The 26,313-nt window shown below is 41.0% G+C and overlaps 1 protein-coding gene across 1 annotated transcript in view; it reads right to left on the bottom strand.

Annotated features, from left to right (window-relative positions):
- Positions 1-1,092: 1,092 nt before the first annotated feature.
- The window catches only part of LOC134351477 (protein kinase C-binding protein NELL2-like), a 374,438-nt gene continuing 349,217 nt past the window's right edge, over positions 1,093-26,313 (bottom strand). Inside the window, exons 22-24 of the mRNA XM_063057673.1 lie at positions 16,307-16,483; positions 10,141-10,365; positions 1,093-1,569 (exon numbers count right to left, since the gene is read on the bottom strand). Of these exons, the coding sequence (XP_062913743.1) occupies positions 1,519-1,569; positions 10,141-10,365; positions 16,307-16,483 (453 nt within the window). The 3' untranslated portion in view covers positions 1,093-1,518. The remainder of the gene's footprint in view (positions 1,570-10,140; positions 10,366-16,306; positions 16,484-26,313) is intronic.

Genomic DNA, 26,313 nt, shown 5'->3' with positions numbered 1-26,313 from the left:
TAACCTCCAAGAGGACCACAACCTTGTTGCGATTTGGCGGTTGTGTGCCTCAGTGACGTGGAGAGCTATTTTGGCTGGAGTCACGGCTTTGTGCTTTGGCTCTTGGTAGGGCCACCCATGCCAAACAGGTCAAAGGGTAGAGGCCAGACTTAGAGTGGTCCACCGGTCCTCCAGGTTTGGGGGTTCAGCTCAGGGCTGACAACCCTGACTGGTCAAACAAAATTGTTACGGAAACAGCAATGAAGGATCCTTCTACATCTGAGTGTGACGGTATTCCCGAGTCCCCACCCGGGACTTGCGTGACTGACTGTAGTGAAAACTGAGAGGAAGTTACTGATATGATAAAGGAAGCTGTAAATGCCGCCAGAGATGGAGGACCTCCATTGCTGCCCGAAATGCCAGCAGCATACTGGGAAAAAGAAAGAAGACGGAATATAAACAGGAGCTGACTTCTCCTTCCCACTTACTTGAGTCTGATCATCATAAACACCCACCCAGAATGCGGCTGTTACCTAAATCTGGTTGATAATTTAATCCGCAGCGAGCTGCTGGTCTCTGCTCTCGTTGTTGCAGGAGTGACCTCTCTCTTCCTCGTAAGAGAGAGCGAGAGCAAAGTGTTGGCTATGCACTGTAGTTTTGATGGACTCTGGATCAAGGTCTCTCGGGGGGCTTTTGCTGTTGCCTGCATGGTGAAGGGTGGGTGGGTGGGGTCAGAGTTTTTTCTGGTGTGAGTGGTGGGGGGGGGTGGGGGTTGATGTTTTTGCTGTTGCTTCTGTGAAGGGTGGGGGAGGGTGGTTTCAGGGCATTGATGTTCTATCATTCATTTTATGGGGACTCTTGTTTCATTGATGTCTGTGAGCAGCATGAATTTCAGGTTGTATACTGTATACATTCTCTGATGTAAAAGGAACCTGAATCTAAATCTAAATCTAATCACCACCTTTTGGTTTTGTATCATTCTTATTTAATTTGCACATGCTGTTGAAAATCCATGAAGCAAAATGTCTTGAAATTGACGATCACAAGTCAGAATTTTTTGAAATTGAAAACTTTTTAATTTAAGTTTGAGAATTTGTACTAAGACAAGCAAATCAGCAGTCATTGGAACTGGGAAACAACAATTCAAACAATGGAAAAAATACATCACATGACTTTTCCTGTGTTAAAATTCTTGCTCTCTAGTCATGCTTATACACATATTCTTTCTAAACTTGTTGTTAAAACGTTTCTTTCACATACAATCTGACAACGTTTTTCTGCTTTCAAATGTATTTTTTTGTTAGTTGTCACGTGGCCACAGGAATCTCAGTCCTCGCTATACAATGGGATTTCCACTTAAAATAATAGCTTCAGTTTTGGATGGATGTAAACCTGTATTTGGTATAAAGTTGTTTTCAAATAGGAAAGTTGTTCTTGTTCTTAACGAGAGCTTTGTTTTGATAATAACTCTTGTCCTGCAGATTAAACAGGAAATCCATAGAAATGGCACGATAAACGCTATACGTGGTACTTTTCGGCTCAGAGTTGCTGAAGGCACTGAGGATCCACTGAACAGCAGACGTGACCATTCTGAAGGAAAGCAAAAGAATGAGAGAGAGAGACAGTGAGTAAATCGCACACTGCAAAACATTCTTTAAGACTGCCGTGTCATTAGGGCATATTCTAGAGTTAGGGTATATAGCCTTGCCTGCTTTTGGCAACCGAGAAGGAGGTCGAATCGTTCAGACAGAGATGGCACTTAGTACTCGGTGTCGGAGGGCTGATCAGAGCTCGAAGTTTTCGGGTGACTCAGAGTCGGACTGTGGTCGGCATGGCAGGGAGAGTTTTTCTTCCTTCTCTCGTCTGCGTGAGATGTGGGATATTTGAGAGACTTTGAACTTTACTGTGCTCACAGACTTCTTCATCAAGTTATGGTATTGTTACATTGTAACTATATGTTATAATTATGTGGTTTTGTCAGTTTTTTCAGTCTTGGTTTGTCCTGTGTTTTGCAATATCACACCGGAGGAAATAATGTATCATTTCTTAACGCATGCATTACTAAATGACAATAAAAGAGGACTACGTGTCTTCATAATCATAAATATTTTCTTCACCAGCAACCAATCTGCAGACGTGAATATGGATTGTAGATTGAATTTAAAATGTAGCCCTGAACAATGATTTACCTGCAGCTGAGCACTGGAGTTAATTGCAAACCAGACAATGCTGGTTAACATTCATTCTGGGTGTTTGGAGTATGGATGTGAAGAAGGAGGTGTGCGAAAACTAATTCAAAGGAAGCATTGTAGATGCATTGTAACTGTAGAATTGTCCTGCTGCTACCTTTGATCATTAGCATATAAAAATGTCATGTAATATTGGGTTGTGAGGCCTCCTCCTCCAAGAGTATCTCTCCAGTGACTTTGTTCACATTGTAACCATGTGATAATTCATGTCAATGTTATAGATCCATTGACCCGGAGTTCGCAGGCAGTGAACTCAAACAACTCTTAATAACATCTCCCAGCAGAGAGTTATTGAAAAATCTGACCTGGTCCTTACTCGGCGGGGGGGGGGGGGGGCACTATAGCAAAGTCTCCCACTGGCTAATGTGTCCAAGCTGGAAGAGATGGAAGCTGAAAAATTCAGTCTCAGTTAAACCACTTCCCTGCTTAATCTTCCTGCCAAAGCTGTCAAAAATTAGCTGGTATTCAGAATCAATCAAATAAGTTCCCAAATTATTAAGATCTAATCAAACTATTAATGCCTTTGTATGGAAATCTTGTAAAAGGTAGTGGATTCAGACCAGTACATCACAGGTTAACCAATTTCCCCCAGGATCAATAAAGTATGACTATGACTATGGCTATGACGAAAGGCCCCCCAACCATTCAGCATATCTCCATGAAACGCTGTCATAGGAAAGCAGCATCAATCATCAGAGATCCCCACCAACCAGGCCAGGCTCTTTACTCACTGCTGCCAACAGGTAGAAGGTACAGGTGCCTCAGGAACAGTTACAACCCCTCAATCATCAGGCTCTTGAATAAAAGGGGATAACTACATTCACTTACCCCACCAATAAAATGTTCCTATAATTTTATTTGCCAATCAACTTCCCAGCTCTTAGCTTCATCCTTCCCCCTCCTGTCTTCTCCTGTCATTTCAGGTCTCCCCCTTCCCCTCCCACTTTCAAATCTCTGACTATCTCTTTTTTCCTTTAGTCCTAACGAAGGGTCTCGGCCTGAAATGTTGACTGTATCTCTTCCTAGGGATGCTGCCTGGCCTGCTGTGTTCCACCAGGATTTTGTGTGTGTTGCTTGAATTTCCAGCACCTGCAGATTTTCTCATGTCTACAATTTTAAGGATGCTTTATCTAATTATGTCATGTTTTCATTATTTATTGCTATTTATTTGTATTTGCATTTGCAGTTTGTTGTCTTCTACATTTTAATTGATCTTTCATTGATCCTGTTATAGTTACTATTCCATAGATTTTCTGAATATGCCCACAGGATATAGATCTCAGGGTTGTATATAGTGACATAAACAGTGCCTATAAAAAGTATTCATCTCCCCCCCCCCCGCAAGTTTTCGTGTTTTATTGTTTTACAATATTGAACCACAATGGATTTAATTTGGCTTTTTTGACATTGATCAACAGAAAAAGACTCTTTTGGGTCAAAGTGAAACCAAATCTCTACAAAGTGATCTAAATTAATTACAAAAATAAAACACAAAATAATTGATTGCATAAGTACCCCCCCCCACACCAAAGTCAGTATTTAGTAGATACACCTTTGGCAGCAATTACAGACTTGAGTCTGATAGATAGGTGTCTATCAGCTTTGCACATCTGGACACTGCAATTTTCCCCATTCTTCTTTAAAAACTGCTCAATCTCTATCAGTTTGCATGGGGATTCTGTGTGAACAGGCCTTTTCAAGTGCAGCCACAAATTCCCAATTGGATTGAGGTCTGGACTCTGACTTGACCCCAAGGATACGTTTTAAGTCATTCTTGTGTAGCTTTGGCTTTATGCTTGTGGTTATTGTCTTGCTGGTAAGCAAATCTCCCAAGATGCAGTTCTCTTGCAGACAGCATCAGGTTTTCCTCCAGGATTTCCCTGTATTTTTTCTGCATTCATTTTACCCTCTACCTTCACAAGCCTTCCAGGTCCTGCTGCAGTGAAGCATCCCCACAGCATATTGCAATGATCACCATGCTTCACGGTAGGTATGGTGTGTTTTTGATGATGTGCAGTGTTTTGGCTCATGCCTAACATAGCATATAGTCTGATGGCCAAAAAGCTCAATTTTGGTTTCATCAGACCATGGAACCTTCTTCCAGTTGACTTCAGAGCTCTCACATGCCTTTTGGCAAACTCAAGCCGATATTTCATGTGAGTTGTTTTCAACAGTGGTTTTCTCTTTGCCACTCTCCCATAAGGCTGTGACTGGTGAAGCATCCGGGCAACAGTTGTTGTATGTGCAGTCTCTCCCATCTCAGCCACTGAAGCTTGTAACTCCACCAAAGTTGTCAGAGGTCTCTTGGTGGCCTCCCTCACTAGTCCCCTTCTTGGACGGTCACTCAGTTTTTGAGGATAGCCTGCTCCAGGCAGATTTACAGCTGTGCCATATTCTTTCCATTTCTTGATGTTTGATTTAACTGTACTCCAGGGGATATTCAGTGATTTGGAAGTTTTCTTGCATCCATCTCCTGACTTGTGCTTTTCGATAACCTTTTCATGGAGTTGCTTGGAGTGTTCTTTTGCCTTCATGGTGTAGTTTTTGCCAGGATACTGACTCACCAGCAGTTGGACCTTCCAGGTACAGGTGCATTTTTGCTACAATCGATTGAAACACCTTGACTTTCAATTTGGAAATGTGGAGGTGATCTCCATTTAACTAATATGTGACTTTGATGGTGTCGACACCATCATCATCTCAACACCATCACCATCATTAATGGTGTCGAGGTCTTCATCGACGATGATGGACGAACAACAATATGTGACTTCTAAAACAAATTGGCTGCACCATTGATGATTTGGTGTGTCATATTAAAGGGTGTGAATACTTATGCAATCAATTATTTTGTGTTTTATATTTGTAATTAATTTAGATAACTTTGTAGTGATCTGTTTCACCTTGACATGAGAGTCTTTTTCTGTTGATCAGTGCCAAAAAAGCAAAATCCAATTCAATGTTGTAAAACAATGAAACATGAAAACTTTGGGGGTGGGGGGTGGGGGTGTGGTTGAATACTTTTATAGGTTTTAATCCGAGCAACACACAAAATGCTGGAGGAACTCAGCAGGCCAGACAGCGTCTAGGAAAAGAGTACAGGACCTGCTAAAGGATTTCAGACAGAAACATCGACTGTACTCTTTTCCCAGATGCTGCCTGGCCTGCTGAATTCCTCCAACATTTTGTATGTGTTGCTGCAATTTTGTTTTCCATTCCTAGTTAATTTAAACTTTTATTTGATAAACTCAATTACCTTGACTACAGAACTTTCTGTTGTTTATCAGATGATTCATAATGCACATTAAGATATCATAAATGATGCAGTGACTTAGTTAAATTTATGCTTCAATGTCTGGATCCACATTATTCTAAAGGAAATTCAGGTATCACTTTTTAAAAACAGACCTTACCTCCCATATAACCCCACCCCACCTTAAATTCCTCCATATATCTGTCTAGCAGTCTCTTAAATTTCACTATTGTATCTGCCTCCACCACTGACTCAGGCAGTGCATTCCACGCACCAACCACTCTGAGTAAAAAAACCTTCCTCTAATATCCCCCTTGAACTTTCCACCCTTTCCTTACGTTAAAGCCATGTCCTCTTGTACTGAGCAATGGTGCCCTGGGGAAGAGGCGCTGGCTGTCCACTCTATCTATTCCTCTTAATATCTTGTACACCTCCATCATGTCTCCTCTCATCCTCCTTCTCTCCAAAGAGTAAAGTCCTAGCTCCCTTAATCTCTGATCATAATGCATACTCTCTAAACCGGGCAGCATCCTGGTAAATCTCCTCTGTACCCTTTCCAATGCTTCCACATCCTTCCTGTAGTGAGGCGACCAGAACTGGACACAGTACTCCAAGCGTGGATAAATCTCTTCGTTATTTATTTATTATTAACAACACAAGTGTAGTACTTAAGCAGGATTATATCTTTTGCTCATGTTCATAACTAGCTTGTCTACGTAACCTAAACAATCAATTCTACCCTACTAATCTACTAAAGCACTCGAATTCAGAAGAATGAGGAGTGACCTTAGTGAAACCTATTGAATGTTGAAAGCCCTCAATAGAGTGGATGTGTAGGGGATGTTCCCTATGGTGGAGCAGACTAAGACCAGAATAGAGAGGCATCCATTTAGAACACAGTTGAGGAGGAATTTCTTTAGCCAGAGAGTGGTAATCTGTGGGATTTGTTGCCACAGGTGGCTGTGGAGACCAAATTATTGGGTATATTTAAGGCAGAAGTTGATAGTCTTGATTAGTCAGGGCATGAAGGGATACAGGGAGATTGGAGCTCAGATGGAAAATGGATCAGCCATGATGAAATAGCGGAGAAAAATCAATGGACCAAATGGTCTAATTCTCCCCCTATATCTTGTGGGTTTATGGTCTGAACGAAAGCTATGCTCCAATCTAAATGGGACTGATATCGATTGATATCAGGGAATTATATTAGGGTATCATAGCAGAAAAAGTTCATGAATTTCATAACACTGGGGAAAGGGAATCTCAAAAACATGTTAGAGACTTTTTAAACTAAATACCTAAATTATTTTCCAATCATGAATAATCTCATTCACAAAAGTGGCTACAGCTACATAATTAGTTATTTAGTTGATGGTATTCTGTACTGCAACCTGTTAGTGGCAAGAAATGAATGGCCCTGATCGCTGCCTGAATGCACTTGGCACTAGATATAGTGAAAAAGAATTTACGTATCATAGTCAATTTGGAGTCTGTTTCCTGTGCAAGAGACAATGATGAACTACTGTGTGTGAAGTCATTTGAACCCCAACCTCAAAGAAGACTACATGATGATTATTACAGACTGATCATTATTCTGCAGGCACAACTTGGCACTTTAAAAAATTAAAATACCTTCATCTTACATGTATCAGATAGAATACAAGCTTTGATTTATGGTGGAGAGGATTACAAGAAAACTTGAAAGCATCTGTATAACAAGTGGAGTAAAGAATTTTAGATCAGTTTAACCTGCCTCAAAAATGAATAAATGAGAAATCTAAGAGTTTTTCATTTGGTTTAGCATTTTCCATTTAAATAAGTGACACTGCAGATTGTAACATCAAAACGGTGTGCTGTTAGTCTCCCCCTCGTCTGTTGCAGGAGCGATATCTCTCTCTCCCTCGCTAGTGAGAGAGAGATAGCCTGCCTGAGATGTCAAAGTGTTGGGATGGACAATAGTTTTTGATGGACTCTAGATCATGGTTTCTTTAGGGGCTTTGATATTGGGTATGGGGGTTGATGTTTTTTGCTGGAGTGAGAGGAAAGGGTTGATGTTTTTTGCTGGAGTGAGGGGGAGGGTTGATGCTTTTTGCTGGAGTGAGGGGGAGGGTTGATGCTTTTTGATGGAGTGAGGGGGAGGGTTGATGTCTTTTGCTGGAGTGATGGAGGGTTGATGCTTTTTGATGGAGTGAGGGGGAGGGTTGATGTTTTTGCTGGAGTGATGGGGGAGGATTGATGTTTTTTGGTGGAGTGAGGGGGAGAGTTGATGCTTTTTAATGGAGTGAAGGGGAAGGTTGATGCTTTTTGATGGAGTGAGGGGGAGGGTTGATGTTTTTGCTGCTGCTTGTGCAGTGGGAGGGGGATGAGGAGCTCTGGGGTTCTAATGGTTTCTGCCATTCATTCTTTGGGGTATTTCCCTCTGTTTTGTTGATGTCTGTGAAGAGTAAGGATTTCAGGTTGTAAACTGTATCCATTCTCTGATATTAAATTGAACTATTGAACCATTGAAAAAAGTATGTTGTCTTTTTAGACAATGAGGGACCAGCAGATGTGTTCTGATATTTCTTATTTGAAATTCAGATTCTGGTCTTTCCTTTCTGACGTATTTATCAATTCATTTTGTGAACTGGTCTCTGTGGTTCACATTATGATGTGTTTCTGGTTTTTGGTCCCTCCTTTTTTTATTTGTTGCTATTTTGTGCAATTTTGATCAGGGCAGACTAGCTCTGCAGCCTGCAGATAACGTAAAACTCAACTTTGGTGCTTTGGTGTTTTATATTCTTTGATTTTTGCTTGTTTCTTTTGCCAGTTTGCATGATTCGTTTTTTTTTCTGCACGTTGTTCTTTGAACAGGTTCCATAGTTTTCTTTGTCTCGTGGCTGTCCGTGGGAAGACAAACCTCAGGGTTGTATACTGCATACATACTTTGACAATAAATGTACTTTGAATCTTTGAATAAGCTTTAAATTGAGGCATCTGGTAGTCTCTTACATCATCTTAAAATATCTCATGACACTGAATCAATGGCAAGCAGGGGAGATTTCCGCAGTGTACTCAGCAAAGTTATGTCCCAACCCAGCAACATGATACAACTAGATTCATTTTGACTGTAGTATTCTTTCCTTTTTAAGAACACTGCGTACATTTCCTTTTTAAAGAAGAGTATAGTTATGAATGTGTCTATGGTAATAAGTAAGAAGCCATAATTTACAGCCTGCTCAGCAGTATTTCTATATCATTAATCATAGATTAGTGAGCTGGTTGCAGCGTACAGCTACATAGCAGTTTGCGGGAGCTCTGCGCTATGCTATTTTCTGCACCCGGCTGGTGAAGTACCAAGCAAAATACCATAGTGGCTGGTATTTCATTGATTCTGTAATGGCTATTATTGTGTGGATTTATTGAGTATGCCCACAAGAAAGTGAATCTCAGGGTCGTATATGGTGGTGTATAATGTACTTTGTTAATAAATTTACTCTGAACTTTGAAATCTAGAATAAAAATGGCATGGCAGCATATCTGAACAGATTAATTACATCAGCATTTGAGACCAATAACTTTTTAAAATGAACTAATAATATTAGTGATGTACTAAGGACAGAGGCTGATTGTGAAGGTGGGGTACGTAAAGCTCTGTGATAGGTTACAAATATCTAATCAGCCAATCATGTGGTAGCAACTCAATGCATAAAAGCACGCAGACATGGTCAAGAGGTTCGGTTGTTGTTCAGACCAAACATCAGAAGGGAGAAGAAATGTTATCTGGGGGACCTTGACTGTGGAATGATTGTTGGTGCCAGATGGGGTGGTTTGAGTATCTCAGAAATTGCTGACCTCCTGGGATTTTCATGCACAACAGTCTCTAGAGTTTACAGAGAATGGTGCGAAAAACAAAAAAAAACATTTAGTGAGTGGCAGTTCTGTGGGCTAAAAAGCCTTGTTAATAAGAGAGTTCAAAGGAAAATGACAGACTAGTTCAAGCTGACAGGAAGGTGACAGTAACTCAAATAACAGCATGTTTCAACAGTGGTGTGGAGAAGAGCATCTCTGACTGCACAACACATTGAATCTTGAAGAGCATATAAGCTACAGGAGAAGAAAACATCAGATATATTGTTAGGTACAGGAGGTAATAAAGTGACTACTGAGTGTAATTTGTTGCTTGTTAAGCACTTGGGGATATCACAAGTTTCAAAATGGTGCTGCAACCATTTCTCAATTGAGGAAGGGGATGTGGTCTCAGACACACCTTTCGTTAAGTGAAATTTAATAGATTGGAGAGGGTGAAGGAAATGCATAATGGGCACTTCAGTACAACGTGCAAAGAGCGATGTACTTGTTGGTGTATAAGGCACCCACCAGAAAGAAAGATTTAAATTAGAGCGAGAATCTGTCAATCAAATGTTCATAACTGGAAATATTGTTGCATGGAAATGCCTGTCTTTTCTTTAATTAAAGATTGCTGTTTCAGATTCAACACTATTGCTAACCTCAGCAAATACCCAACCCCTTTCTAATTTGGGTAGGTATGTGAATGGTAGGGGTATGGAGGGCTATGGTCCCGGTGCACGTCGATGGGAGTAGGCAGTTGAAATGGTTTGGGAATGGACCAGATGGGCCGAAGGGCTTGTTTCTGTGCTGTACTTCTCTATAACTCACCTTGCATTGGCAGAGGGTACATTCAGTGCCATGCTTTATCCACAATGATCCAGTAAAGCGAACCAAGTTAACCTCGTCTACGCAAGTCTTGGTGATGTCGTTGCGGATTTTACTGGCTTGGCAAGGATCCTCAATACACTGCGGACAGCATTCACCCTCCAGGACCATGCTGAATTCACAATCAGCTTCTGGGCACTGCAGGGGCCAGCAGTCCACCTCACCTTGCTGGGGTTAAACAAAAACACAAGGTGAAGAATAAGAAACCAAGTTATGGGAAAGAACAAAAACCAATATGGAGTGACATCTTGACAAATATAGCTTGGCACTGAATGTCAATTTTTAGTGCCTTGTGTCACGGCGCATGAACTCGTGAACCCTAAGGGAAATGAGGGTTCTATGACACAACGGATATAATATGGCCATTAAGAAAGAAGCATGCCAAAAGTAAGTGGTGTTGTAATTTATAACGATCATACTGAGTCAAAAATCAATGTGCTCCTAAGACATAATGTGCAGTTTTGATGGTTTAAAAGGCATTGTTGCACTGTACTGATGGAGCACATATGAGCAAACAGAAACTGCAGGCTTGCTTTAAAGTACAATGACGTTGTCTCACAAAAGGAGTTTGGATTTTGTTTTAAAAACAGCCCCTGGGGTTTAAATTTGCATATGTTTGTTTCAACATAAGGCAGGTGCAAAGCTTAGCATTTGCTATTGGATGACAGGCTAAGGAAGGCAAATGCGATTTTACAAATTCACTTTGAGAGGTTTAGAATATAACAGCAAGGATATAATGTTAAGGCTTTATAAGGCACTGGTGAGGCCACACTTGGAGTATTGTGAGCAAGTGGGCCCCTTATCTACAACTTTGTAAGAAAGGATTACTGACATTGGAGAGCGTTCAAAGGAGGTTCATGAAAATGATTCTGGGATTGAAAGGCTTGTCATATGAGAAGCACTTGATGGCTCTGGGCCTCTACTCTCTGGAATTCAGAAGAATGAAAGGTGACCTCATTGAAATCGATCGAACGTTGAAAGGCCTTTAGAGAGTGGATGTGGAGAGTACGTTTCCTATGGCTGGGGAGACTAAGACCAGAGAACACATCCTCAGAATAGAGGGGCATCCTTTTAGAATGAAGATGAAGAGGAATTTCTTTAGCCAGAAAGTGGTAAATCTGTGGAATTCCTTGCTGTAGAAGCCAAGTCATTGGGTATATTTAAGGCAGAGGTTGATAGATTCTTGATTATTCAGGGCATGAAGGGATATGGAAGAAGGGGGAGAAGGCAGGAGATTGAGGCTGAGAGGGAAAATGGATCAGCCATAATGAAATGGTGGTGCAGATTCGATGGGCCAAATGGCTTAATTCTGCTCCTATATCTTATGGTCTTTTGTGTGCAGTGTACCTGATGATAACTAATTATTGATTATGATGCCTATTTATATATATTGTAGATTCTACACCTATTGTAACTCCTAATCAGGGGCAAATAAGCCAGGCATTGGGCCTGCCTGTAAACTACAGTTGCTCTTGTAACTGCCAAGTCTTACTTTTTCTCTTGTAATTTATTTTTTATTGAAGTTCATCATCAAACAAACATTTCCATAAGTTGTATTTTAGATACCATACATATATATCATATAATCATATTTGTCACAAATCTCCACATAATATTTATCTGAGGTATACACTTATTGAAAGGAGAGGAAAGAAAGGAAAGTCGAAAGAAGAAAACTATGTTTCAAATAAATTCATCCTCAGAACCAAGGTGAAAGGGTGCTTCTCTTTTTTTTAAACTTTTCTAGTGTTCTGTCCCTGTGAGTCAGATAGATGCTGAGAAGGCTAGCGTCTCAACAGTGTCTGGGAAGCTGCAGTAGATTTGAGAATGCTCGTGAGTGCAAGTCTTCGCCAGCACCTCAATTCAGAATCGGATTACTTACACTGCGCTGAACCTGAGCCAAAGGCCACACATTCCATTGCTTGAAAAGCACTGCAGTTAAATACTTTGAGGCGATCCCTAGTACAGATACGTAATTGAATTTCCTTTGTCACATCAGTCCAAATTCTATCAACAGCACTGTGCTGCTGAGCTATTGATATGCACAAAGAAGTGTTCTCAGCCAATGTGTTGCTATTGATATCATCAAGCTCTTGATATTTTATATCCAATGGAAATCCACTGAATGTGATATTCCCTTTAATGATAGGGTTTTAAACTTTTATTGCCAAGCAAAATGCAGATGATCCCAAATCTGCTATCTTTTAACCCTTGGTTAAGCTCAAGTGGATAGGATCTAAATTTTGCTATGATTGATCTTTTTAACACAGTGGTGAATATTAAGACGATAAGAAACTGACTTTAATTTGCTGACTCCCACTAAGCCTCTAGTTGCTTGATGAGGTAAGGTGAAGAGTTGCCTTTCAGTGCATCAATAATTGTCATATAAGCCTGAGTTTTTGTTTTGTTTTGAACTATGCAAATATTTGGGGCATAAAAAGCACAAACAACTGCAGATGCTGGAATCTAGAGCAACAACAGCGGACAACAATTTTTTTTTTGAAAGTGTGGCTTCCCAGAATGTTTTTTTGTTTATGCTAGACCACTTGAACTTCAGACTACTTGTATCATGTAGGAATTTGGAGAAACAAGAAATTAACTTTTATTGAATATAATGCATTTAATTGCATAACGGTCCTGACACTTTGCAATAGTTCAACTAAGTTAAAATGTCTCGCTGATGCTTTTCGTTTGTACTCAGTGTGAGGCTCAAATGCCCAGCAATAATCAATCAACATTGATGGATTCCTGTTGCCCTGATACCATTTCTCCATGACTGCGTCCTGGTGAAACCCTTTACCAAGCTTCTCACTGATAGCGCCGAGATTTGCAGGGAAGAAGTCTAAACGGGAATACAGGAAATTAATCTTTAGTGACGTGTAACATTTCATCGTTTTGTATGTTTGAAGCATGTTATCATCTAGCTGTGCATAATCTGGAGTTCTGTTGTTGTCAAGAAAATTTTTAGCAACATCCTTGAATGCCTTCCATGTGATTCTCTCTAGTCCCTTTTGTGGACCAACAAAAATGCCTTTCTTAATCTTGACATCAGTTATTCTGATGTGAATTATGAATTGAAATAAAAAATACAGGTGATTTCAAAACAATGGTGCATGATAGGGAAATTTCATAGTGATTTTCATGATCAGCACAAAATCCAAAAGATACACAGAAAAGTATTGAGGAAGCAAAATATTTGTTGTCCAGTACTATCTGCTGGGAGAGCTACTGTTCAGGGTATGGGGTGGGGGGAGGGAGAAATTGTTGACACTTTGGGTCAAAACCCTGCATCAGAACCTGGATTAATTGGGATGGGACCAGAACACTAGGTGGAGTTGTACTGTAATATCTACTTTCATAGCTGTTCTGCATCATTATTAGTGGATGTGGAATTTTCTTGCAAAATTTTGTGCAAGTGAAATTGTATCTCACACATCTTTTTACAATATCTTAGGCTCGTATATGCTGTTTTCTACTCTCATTTAACAGAGGGAATCATGGGATTTGTACCAGCAGAGGACACAATTAAGCCCTGTGTTTGATTGGGTTTGAACAAGGATCTGCTTGCATTAATCCCACCTACTGTGCTTACCCCATAACCTTGAAGATAGTTTAGGACTCTCCAAGTACTCATCCAGGTGATGAGATCTGAAGGTATCTTTCACTAGTGCATGTCCCTGGCAACAATCCTACGTGACAGAGCTGCTTGAAATGAACCTGAACCAATACCACACCATCTCTTTCTGTACCTTCCTGGAAAATTACATTCCAGATGTAGCCAGATCTGGTCTCAAACCCACCCCAACCACCATGGGGACAGAGTGTGGTGACACAGTGACTTCAGCTCTGCAAAAAGGACTTGACAGGGAATGCACATCTCCCCAACAACTGAGCCTGCTGCTTACCTGAAAGTTCTAGTGATGAAGTATTATGTAGAATGACCTGGACAGCTGCTCAGGGAAGCATCTGACAAGATCCAGCCAAGGCCTTGAGGAATTCAGTACCGCCTATTGCTTGAATACATTTTTATCAAAAGTGTTTTTCTGCACCAGTACCACTTCAAGAGATAGGTGGTATGGCACAATATCATCCTCATCATTGTTACATACCATGTTGATGATATGGACAATTATCTATCTGTAATCTGATCGTTGCTTGTAGGGAAGACCCCTTTCACATTGTTGTCCTTATTATTTTCTCTATTCATGATTGTTCTTTTTTCTATAGAAGTGGTTGGCCATTGCCTTCTTCTGGGTAGTGTCTTTACAAGACGGATGACCCCAGACATTGTCAATACTCTTTAGAGATTGTCTGCCTAATGTCAGTGGTCGCATAACCAGGACTTGTGATATGTACCAGCTGCTCATACGACCATCCACCACCTGTTCCCATGGCTTCACGTGACCCTGATCGGGGGGGGGGGTGCGATAAGCAGGTGTTACACCTTGCCCAAGGATGACCTGCAGGCTGGTGGAGGGAAGAAGCACCTTACGCCTCCTTTAGTAAAAATGTACCTCCACACTGCCACAACAAGAAAAATTCTGCAACCAAATTTTTTGCTGACCAATGGACAATTAGAAAAGGACCTCTCCATGACTGAATATTGCAAATTGGCATATCCCCAGGTCAAAGTCCCCAATGTTGAAAGATACACTGACATTTGATGCAGCCACGACCAAAGGTCTAAGGAGAGAATCTAAGGTCCTCCCATGACATTGAGGGGTTGCAATCAAGGCTTTCTTTAAAAAAAAATCTCAGAACGTTTGGACAAGGAATTAATGTTGATGCAATTATATGGCTTACATTGGATATGACAACATACATAGTGTATTATATGCGTTAAGTTTTATGAAATGAAATAATATTTCAGTAAAACATTCTTTAAATGTGCAAAGGATTTCTCTTATTTCAGGCAGAGAATTCCAGAACCTCATTACTCTTTCAGCAAAAAGTACTTTCTTTCAACTTCCCTCTAATCACTTACAATCACTACATCCTTGTTATTGATCTTTCTACTCAGAGGAATAACAGTTGCTTTTTGACTCAGTGTGTGTTCGCCTTATCTAAACTTCTCGAATTTCTACATAAATTTTCTTGCTAATCTCTTACTTGATCCATGGCCAAATCTCTGTCGTGGGCCTTGCGGGCCTCTGCGGTGAGCTGTAGAGCGTTGGTCTTCTGGGTTTCTTGAGCACCCGTATTTACTAATTGTTGTCTTAACTAGAGCTATTAAGTCCTTGTGCTATCTGATTAATCTTGTCAAGTTAATTGCAACTGGCACGGGTTTCCCCATTCTATAATTATTTAATGCAGGCCCCTGTTTACTGCTCATCGTGGGGTCATTGTGTTGAGAATGATTTGTCTCTCGGTCATTTCACCAATGTACTGTCAGTATTCCTATGTACATCCTCTTGTTTTCGCCTCTACATGGGGAGGCTGATATTCCTCCCCACCTGAGTTCAGACCTTGCCAGGGCTCACCATGATTCTGTAAGCTTTTGGCAATTGTTCTCCATGACCCATTTTCTGGCAGTATTGTTTCAACTACTCCATCAGCGAACCAGGGAAATCTCTCTGTCCCTATAATCCTATAGTCCAGTTTCTCAGAGTTTGCAAGAGTGTACAAAATAATGTTGTTGTGTGCTCCTTTAAACAATAGCAGGGCTTTAACTCCTTCACTGCCACCAGTGTTTCATTTCCAAACAGGGGCAAGACCAGTCAAAGTCATATTCGATGTGTAGAATGCAGCAAACCTCTGGAAATTATGTATGGATCCTGCTTCATAATGTCAGACCTATGCCAAACTGAAAAATATAGGTCTGAAACACATAAACTGAAAAATATTTGTCTGCTTTGTTGCGTGCAGTCTTTATTATAGTTCTTGAATTTACTGAGTATGCCTGCAAAAGAAAATTAATCTAAGGATTGTGTGTGGTGACATATATCTACTTTGAACTTTGAGTATTTCACTTGGCATCATTTGGAAATACTTATCACCATTTACTTTGAGATGTGCTCAAGCCTCTCATATATAATAGGATTTTGTTTAAAGCAGTATTTTGGCTATTAACTCTGGAATGAGTGTCACCCTTTAACAAGCCATGTCTTACCACGCAGTGGCACTGTTGACAGTCTTGCATCCAAGTTTCTCCACTCTTATAGGTCACATCTCCTTTTTGGTTCAGACACTGACTGGTCAGCCGTGGGTCACACTCAGGGCAACAGAAAAGATCCACAGTTGGGTTTTCACAGTCACAGACCATCCGTCGACACAATACTAAGCCAGTCTGGTAAACAAAATGGAAACAAAGTAGCATTCTTTAATATTGTAATTATATCAATAGGATGGATGAATTTCAAGAGCACCCTTCATTTAGACCCTTAGAGTTGTGTATTAGTGACCATAAATATTATAGAGTCACAGAGCAATACACCACAGAAACAGGCCCTTTGGCCCGTCCAGTCCTTGCCAACATGTTTTTCTTCCTCGTCTCATCTACATGCACCTGGACCGCAGCCGTCCATACCCTTCACGTCCATGTACCTATCCAATCTTCTCTTAAATGTGCCATTGAACGCCCATCCACCACCTCTGCTGGCAGCTCGTTCCACACTTGCACCACCCTCTGAGGGACCAAGGTCCTCCTCAGCTTCCCATTAAACATCTCACCTTTCACCCTAAACCTATAACCTTTAGTTCTAGTCATGCTCTGTGCCTTAAAAACGATTTTTAGTTCTTTTTGCTTTCCACATTTCTCCTCTTTACACTGCTGCTTTACTGTGCAAGGGAAAAGAACTTCTGTCTTTCTAAATTCTCCACCCTCTTTTATTGATTCACTGATGTCCAACAGGAATGCACTTCAGTGCCACAACTATGGTTTGACAGGAATTTCCCATCTTTACAGGGTCTTTTAGGTTTCCAGTACACTTCTCAATGGGCAATCTGAGATGTGATTTAAATTGCTCTTTTGATGCAGAAGAGTGCAAATAGCTTTTGCCACATGTTTGGGTCTTTCTATGAGTGCTATAGACACAGGCAGTATTGCATTGTTTTTTTTTCTGTATTTTCTTACTCGAATGTCTCCTGGCCCTATCTATTTCTTTGCTGTTTGCAAATTAAAAGCAATTTGATTTAATTTTCTCTGAAGAAATGTATTAATGAAAGGCAAAATGATATGCCCTTTTCTCACTGTTACCATCAGGTACACACTCAGCGATTCAGGAACAGCTTCTTCCCCTCTGCCATCCAATTCCTGAGTGGACATTGAATCTTTGGATGCTACCTTACATTTTAATACAGTATACAGTATTTCTGTTTTTGCATGCTTTTAAAATCTGTTCAATATACGTATATCATAATTGATTTTAAAAACGCAAACAACAGGAATTCTGCAGATGCTGGAAATTCGAGCAACACACATAAAAGTTGCTGGTGAACGCAGCAGGCCAGGCAGCATCTATTGGAAGAGGTACAGTCGACATTTCAGGCCGAGCCCTGACGAAGGGTCTCGGCCTGAAACGTCGACTGCACCTTTTCCTAGAGATGCTGCCTGGCCTGCTGCGTTCACCAGCAACTTTTATGTGTGTTGTCATAATTGATTTACTTGTTTATTATTATTATTTTTATTTTTTTTTCTGCTAGATTATGTATTGCATTAAACTGCTGATGCTAAGTTAACAAATTTCACGTCACATGCCAGTGATAATAAACCTGATTCTGATTCTGGTTAAAGTGATGCCAGCGTAGAGTCATAGAAGTGGGCCCATTTACCCATCTAATCCATGCTGATTTGTTATACTGTGTGGTCCTATCAATCTGCACCTGGACCATAGCCCTCCATACCCCTCCTATCCAAGTACTAGTCCAAATTTCTCTTAAATGTTGCAAGCCACTCTCTGAGTGAAGAAGTTCCCCTTAAATATTTCGCCTTTCTCCCTTAAGAGTCGCGATGTAATGATGCAGCTCTATAAAACTCTGGTGAGGCCACACTTGGAGTACTGTGTCCAGTTCTGGTCGCCTCACTATAGGAAGGATGTGGAAGCATTGGAAAGGGTACAGAGGAGATTTACCAGGATGCTGCCCGGTTTAGAGAGTATGCATTATGATCAGAGATTAAGGGAGCAAGGGCTTTACTCTTTGGAGAGAAGGAGGATAAGAGGAGACATGATAGAGGTGTACAAGATAATAAGAGGAATAGATAGAGTGGATAGCCAGCGCCTCTTCCCCAGGGCACCACTGCTCAATACAAGAGGACATGGCTTTAAGGTAAGGGGTGGGAAGTTCAAGGGAGATATTAGAGGAAGGTTTTTTACTCAGAGAGTGGTTGGTACGTAGAATGCACTGCCTGAGTCAGTGGTGGAGGCAGGTACACTAGGGAAATTTAAGAGACTATTAGACAGGTATATGGAGGAATTTAAGATGGGAGCTTATATGGGAGGCACGGTTTTGAGGGTTGGCACAACATTGTGGGCCGAAGGGCCTGTACTGGGCTGTACTTTTCTAATGTATTAGCTCTAGTTCCAGTCTCAGCCAACTTCAGTGGAAAGAGTCTGTTTGAATTTATCCTAACTATACCCTGCTTTATTTTGTACACCTCTATCAAATCTCCCCTCATTCTCCTACGCTCCAGGGGAAAATAAATCCTAACCTTTTCAACCTCTCCCTATAACTCAGATCCTCAAGTCCTGGCAACATCCTTGTAATTTTTCTCTGTACTCTTTCAATCTTATTGATACCTTTGTACCCCTAATAAGCACCAACATCTTAAGAACATGGTTTATGCAGATAAAAAGTACTGCTTTCCCATTGCTGGTTTGCTTGTCTCAGTCATTCCATCAAACAGGTTAAATAGAAACTGACAAAACTATTGGTGACAACCTTTTATCAAAAGAAAGAGCTGGAAACCTGCAAGTAGCAGTCACTTTGCGATGATGGTGCTTCATTGGTACAGAGCTGATGACAAACCGTTAACCTGAAAATTGTTTTCTATCTACAGAACACATTTCACGACAATGCCAGTGACATTAAACCTGATTCTGATTCTATCTCATTTGTGGAGAATTTGGAGCATTTTCTGCATTAATATCTAAAACAGGCAGGATTTCACTTATGAGTAATTATAGGCTGTTCTTCAGTCAGTTGCAAGGTCCAGTTTTACCATTCAAATAGATCCTGGTTTTGTTGTACCTCCACATCATTTACACAATTTAGCTCCATAGCATTCTGAATTCATGCCATGTAGTTAACACAGTCCAGAGGTTGTGTGAACATTTCAATGATGGTGAAGATGAGTGAAGTTATCTCCTTTGGTTCAAGAGCTCTGGTTGTCCACTCGATCTATCAAATCATCTCTCATCCTCCCTTGCTCCAGAAAAGCCCTAGCTTTAAATACATTAGAACTCTTTGAGGATGAAACTAGCAGGTTAGATAAAGGTAAACTAACAGATGATATTCAACAGACATCAAAGTTGCTGGTGAACGCAGCAGGCCAGGCAGCATCTCTAGGAAGAGGTAGAGTGACGTTTCAGGCCGAGACCCTTCCGACGAAGATCTTCCTAGAGATGCTGCCCAGCCTGCTGCATTCACCAGCAACTCTGATGTGTGTTGCTTGAATTTTCCAGCAACTGCAGAATTCCTGTTGTTTGCGAGATGATATTCATTTGGATTTTTAGAGGCCTTTAATAAGACCTCACAAAAGTTTGTTCCTCACGGTAAAAGCTCATTGGTGTTGAGGGCAATAGGATAGCATGGATAAAGTAAAGGCTATCAGAACACAGAGTTGTCAGGAGTACGTCGCTTTCAAGTTGGTAAACTGCAAACAGTCAGGTTATCAGGTGATAGGAACTCAACTATTTAGAATCCATATTATTGACTTGGATAATGAGATTAAGTTCTTTGTACCAAAATCTCCTGATGATAGAACAAAAGGTAGGAAAGCATATTGTCAAGAGAGTAAAGGAATATATAATAGTTAGTATACAGCATGTGGTCAAGAAATTGACAGATGGAATATAATATAGGAAAAATTAAAGGCTAACCACTTTGCTACAGGAATGGAAATGCAGAAAACAATTTAAATGTCAATAGACTACAAAGGGGAGGAGAAGTTGGCAGCGCGACGCAGTGCGCGCGTCCACTCCGAATTCATATTGTATTTGTGAAGTAGGAGCCGCGCACAATCCTGATTTGATGGAGACGGCCGTGAGAAGCATGGAGAAACATCTGGAGAAACTTCTGAAATGCCTGCTTTGCTGCCGCTGCTACTGTGCAATTGAGAATCTCCGGAGGGAAAGGCCCCAAATCCTCGGCTTTGCCTATTGCCTGTTGCCGGGGCCGGGGTCGAAGTGCTCCACAGAGACGGTGCTCGGTGTCGGAGAGCTGGTCAGAGGCTCGAAGTTTTCAGACGGACCGGAGTCGGACTGTGGTTGGGTGCTTCCAGGATGCTGCATCGGCAAGTTTGCAGCACTGGAAGCTCATGGCAAGAAGAGTTTTCTTCCTTCAACTGCCTGCATGAGATGATGGGACTTCCGAGAGACTTTGAGACTTTTTTTACCGTGCCCATGGTCTGTTCTTCTATCAAATTACGGTATTGCTTGCACTGTTGTAACTATATGTTATAATTATGTGGTTTTTGTCAGTTTTTTTTAGTCTTGGTTTGTCTTATGTTTCTGTGATATCATTCTGGAGGAACAAATTGTATCATTTTTTAATGCATGCATTACTAAATGACAGTAAAAGAGGACTGCGTGTCCTCATAATCTAAAATTTAAAAAAATGCTTTTCTGCAGAAGGGTTTTAGGTATCCTTGCCTTGAAGTGCCCAAGAATAACCTGCTGATACATCTAGTAATTGAGAATGTTGACATTTACGGGGAGAGAGATCGTGTATAAAAGCGTACTGTCTTGCTACAACTCCACGGGGCATTGACAAGAATGTGCCTAGTAGACCGGAGGATATTTTGCTCTCCTTATTTGGAGTCAGTCAGCAAAAGGTTCACTGGGTTGATTCCTGGGATGAAAGAGCAGCATTATGAGGGAAAAGCTGGACCCATACTCTCTGGAGTTTACAAGAGTGAGAAGTCATCTTATTGAAACATACAAGATTCAACAGGGTTGGTGCTGAGTGAGTGATTTCCCCCTTGTGGGGAAAGCTGGGTGGCAGAAATTCTTCTGTTGGAGGCCTGCGACATTCAAATTCCCTACAGCAGAGAGTCGTGGAGCTGCTGAAATAATCCAGAATGAGAAAGGAGGGCAAAGGTTATGGCAAACAGCTGGAGTTCAGGGTAAAGTCAAATGAGCCATTATTTGATTGAAAGGGGGAAGCAGGCTTGAAGATTGGACTTCTGCTCCTTGACAATTATTAGGACAGAGAATGTAACTATTCTGCCCACCTAGTTTGACATTTCTCAACAGATCAATACCTTTAGAACTCTTCTCACCCACCTTATCATTGTGATCTGCAACTTATCTTTTTGCACATGCCTACCAATTCACCCTTTTAATTCCTTTGGCAGCTATCTACAGGTAACCTATACCCAGGAAGAGACAATTATCCACACCCTCTGAAAAAAAGGACTTCTTTCCAATAAAGAGAAACCAGCTTTAAGTTCCTATTTATGGCCACAAAGGCATAATCTATTCAGCGAAGACATACATGGAGACCCTTTGTAGCAAAGGTCGAAAAGATTCTATACAAAAAGAAACTGTTGGAGGAACTCAACAGGTCAAGCATCTGTGGAGGTAAAATGTTTTGGGTCGAGATCCTTCATCAGGACGGAAGGGACTTCATCACTTCCTCGAAAACTGAGATTTTTGTATTCCCTTTGGGTGGCATTTAGACCAAAAGACCATTAAAGATAAGAGCAGAATTAGGCCAATCAGCCCATTGAGTCTGCTCCACCATTTCCCCCAACCCCATAACTTTTCAAGCCCTGACTAACCAAGAACTTATCAGCCCCCAGCTTAAATGCACCCAGTGACCTGGCCTGTGGCAATGAATTCCATAGGTTTACCACTCTCTGGCTAAAGGAATTCTTCCTCCTTTCTGCTCTAAATGGCCGTCCCTCTGTTCCTATCTCCACCAAAGGAAGCATTCTCTTCACGTCCACTCTAACTAGGCCTTTCAATATTCGATAGGTTTCAATGAGATCTCCTCTCCCGTTCTTCTAAATTCCGGCAAGTACAGGCCCAGAGCCTTCAATTGCCGCTCATTTGAAAACACTTTCATTCTCATGGGCACAAACCAGAAAACAAGACAGAGGGAGGAGAAGTATATCAAACTTCTTCCAAACGATTTTGCATTTCACATGAGGAACAAATTCAATAAAAAGGGGGAGAGGGAGGGTTGGGATTTGATCTTCTTGCAGTTCACCAATTCATTTTCTGCATGTGGAGGGGTGACGTTGATGCTCTTGCTGCTATTGTGACTTAAATGTGGGTGATCTGTAATTTTTTTTAGTTCTGGGGGTACTTTTGATGTTTTTGAATGCCTTCCATGGTTTTCTTTGTCTCATGGCTACCTGGAGAAGACAAATCTCAGAGTTGTATAGTGTATACATACTTTGATAATAAATGAACCTTTGAACCTTTTTTCCCCTCACCTACTGAATTTTGGTTCAACTTTCCTAATGCCAGTTCCTAATCCCGTTTAAGTGCAATGCTTCAGGGTGAGATTTATAATGGTTTTTATTCCAGTTAGATCCTTAAACGTGCCAATGTCAAATCTCAGAATGATCCACAACCTTCTCAGGTTATGATTATGTTCAAGCAAATCTAGTGTAACCAGACACAAGAAGGCGCTTATGCTAATGAGCTGGGAGGATAAAATCACATTATTGATTTACACATTCAGAAAAATGATGCATTGCAGAGATAGGATGCTGATCGACGTTTGCAGAGTTGCAGTGCTCTCAGACAGATACAGTTGCAAACTGAATTCATTGCTTTTGGGCTGTAAATGTGATTTAGGTTAGTCACGAGGAGACAGGTGTTACTAGATTGTGCAGTCAAGTCAAGTGACGTCCAACATAAAGCATTGCCTCGTAGAATTTCTGGTGATTAATCAGGAAAATGGATAATTGAACAGGAGTAATGGAAATGTTCCACCAGATTGAACTACGGGGAAATCAATGGAACTTGGTCGTGGAAGTAGACACAGATCAGAATAGGGAACGGTGGATGTATTCAGTATAGCAGGCAGCATCTCTGGAGATGGAAACAAAAAAGGTTAGGTCAATAGACTTTAATTGTATCAAGTCAGAAACGAAAATATCAGCATCAAACAAAGAAAACAAAAGTAAGTTATCCCTCTAACTTCCTAGAACTTTGGAATCTGCAAGGTGTACTGCTACGAGAAAGCAGCATCCATCATCAAGGAGCCCCATCATTCAGGGTGGGCTCTCTTCTCACTAGGGGCAGGAGAGACAGACCCTTAGCTCTGTCGCTGCTGGTTCAGTAACAGTTATTACCTCTGGACCATCAGGCTCCTGAACCAGCATGGACAACTTCACTCACCTCAATGCTGAACTGACTCCGCAACCTATAAACTTGTTTTCAGGGAATCTACAACTCATGTTCTCACTATTATTTCTTCCGTTTTTTTTTGGTCTTCTTTTGCACATTGGTGTTTGTCAGCCTCTGTTAAGTATAGTTTTTTCATAATGCTACTGTATTTCTTTATTTTCCTGTAAATGCCTGCTGAGTGCAGTGACACAGTAGTGTAGTGGTTAGCACAACACTTTACGGTACAAGTGACCCGGGTTCAATTCCCGCTGCTGCCTGGAGGAAGTTTATACATTCTCCCTGTGACCGCATGGGTTTCCTCTGGGTGCTCCAGTATCCTCCCACAGTCCAGACATGGTCATTGTAAATTGTCCTGTGATTAGGCTCAGATTAAATTTGGGGAATGCTGGGTGGCATGGCTTGAAGGACTGGAAGAGTCTATTCTGCTCTGTAACTTCGTAAACAAGTAAATAAAATGGAAGTAAATCTCAAGGTAGCACATGGTGATATACGAGGAGTGATTGATAAGCTTGTGGCCTAAGGTAGAAGGAGTCAATTTTAGAAAACCTAGCACATTTATTTTTCAACATTGTCCCCTCCTACGTGTACACACTTAGTCCAGCGTTCGTGGAGCATACGGATCCCTTCTTTGTAGAAGTGGTCCACAGCAGGGGTGATTGATAAGTTTGTGGCCTAAGGTAGAAGGAGATGAGTTATTAACTTCAAACTTTCTGCATAATCACTCAGAGAGTTGAACTGCACGTGCATGTAACAAGAGCATCTTGGACCTCCAGGTGGTCCACAGCAGCAGTGATTGATAAGTTCGTGGCCTACAGTAGATGGCGATGAGTTATACAGCTCTTGTTACATGCACGTGCAGTTCAACTCTTTGAGTGAAAATGCAGAAAGTTTGAAGTTAATAACTCATCTTCTTCTACCTTAGGCCACGAACTTATCAATCACTGCTACTGTGGACCACTTGCTGGAGGTCCAAGATGCCGACTTCTACAAAGAAGGGATCCGGATGCTCCACGACTGCTGGACTAAGTGTGTAAATGTAGGAAAAATAAATGTGCTAGGTTTTCTAAAATTGACTCCTTCTACCTTAGGCCACGAACTTATCAATCACCCCTCGTATATGTACTTGGATAATGAATTATCCAATGTAACCAAGGTTTACACATTCTGCCACCTATTCATAATATACCAGGTCATTGCTGAACTGTACTTCCTCTATCATCTTTCCCTCTAATGCCATTCATTTTATCTTGTAGTTGCATCTGTAGGGTTTAAATTGGTTGAAAGTTGCAGGCCTCAGCAAGCAAGCTGTGCTTGAATTGGGTGACTGATTGGCATTGGCCCAGTCAAAGCAGCCCATTAAAAAATTCCATAGAATTCAATACCTATGCAACCGTATCACATCTTAAAGTATCTAGTTGCACATTCTGTTAAATATTTTCCTATTTAATTTGTAGTTCTTTTCTGAAGACTGGCATATTATATGAACAATTCTACTTCTCAGCCCAGCTTTCCCTGAATAACTTCTCCAATATCTCTTCCATCTTGTCCATTAATACCTCACAAGTCTCCTCCCTAGTCTCTTCATTCCCTGGGATATAATGCATTTGAATTCTTTTAATCTGTCTAGGATAGTGAACTGATTTATGCTGGAGCCATTATTTTTCCCTGAATTAATCCTGTTCACAAAGAACAGGCCGCTGATGATTGCCTAAGACATACTGGGTCATTGATGATATGTCTACTGTATTGATCGCTTCACCTGTGGATGCGTGTAGGTTGAGAATTGCTGAGAAAGAGAAAGTTCATAAAATTACCATTGGAATTTTTCTAGTTTTAACATGGGTATTTGCTGATGCAAGGAGCAAGTCGTATGAAGGCGGTTCTCTGGAGTACTGCTCTGCAAAGCATATAACATGGGAAAGCTCATAAGTCCAATTATGAAGAGAGCACAGTAATGCCCCTAATTCCTTAGTTGCTTGTGAAGATTCAGCATGACATCTAAATCTCTGACAAACTTCCACAGACATGTAGTGGAGAGTATATTGACTGGCTGCATCGCAGCCTGGTATGGAAACACCAATGCCCTTGAATGGAAATTCCTAGAAAAGGTAGTGGATATGCTCCAGTCCATCATGGATAAAGCCCTCTCCACCACTGAGCACATCTACAAAGAGTGCTGTCGCAGGAAAGCAACATCCATTGTCAGGAACACCCCATCACCCAGGACATGCTCTCTTCTCGCTGCTGCCATCAGGAAGAAGGTACAAGAGCCTTAGGACTCACAAAACCAGGAAAAGTTACTATCCTTCACCATCAGGCTCTTGAACCAAAGGGGATGACTTCACTCAATTTCACTGGCTTCATCACTGAAATGGTCCCACAAACAATTGTTCTGCTTTCAAGGACTCTTCATCTTATGTTATCAATATTTATTGCTTATTTATTTATTATTAAGATTTCTTCATTTGTATTTGCACAGTTTGTTCTATTCTCTCGTTGAATGCCCTAGTTAGGCAGTCTCTCATTGATTCTGTTCTGGTTATTATTCTATAGATTTATTGAGTATGCCCACAAGAAAATGGATCTCATGATTGTA

Source organism: Mobula hypostoma, chromosome 9, assembly GCF_963921235.1.
Source record: "Mobula hypostoma chromosome 9, sMobHyp1.1, whole genome shotgun sequence".
NCBI classification, from domain to species: domain Eukaryota; kingdom Metazoa; phylum Chordata; class Chondrichthyes; order Myliobatiformes; family Myliobatidae; genus Mobula; species Mobula hypostoma.
This window is presented reverse-complemented; position numbering and strand designations above follow the sequence as displayed.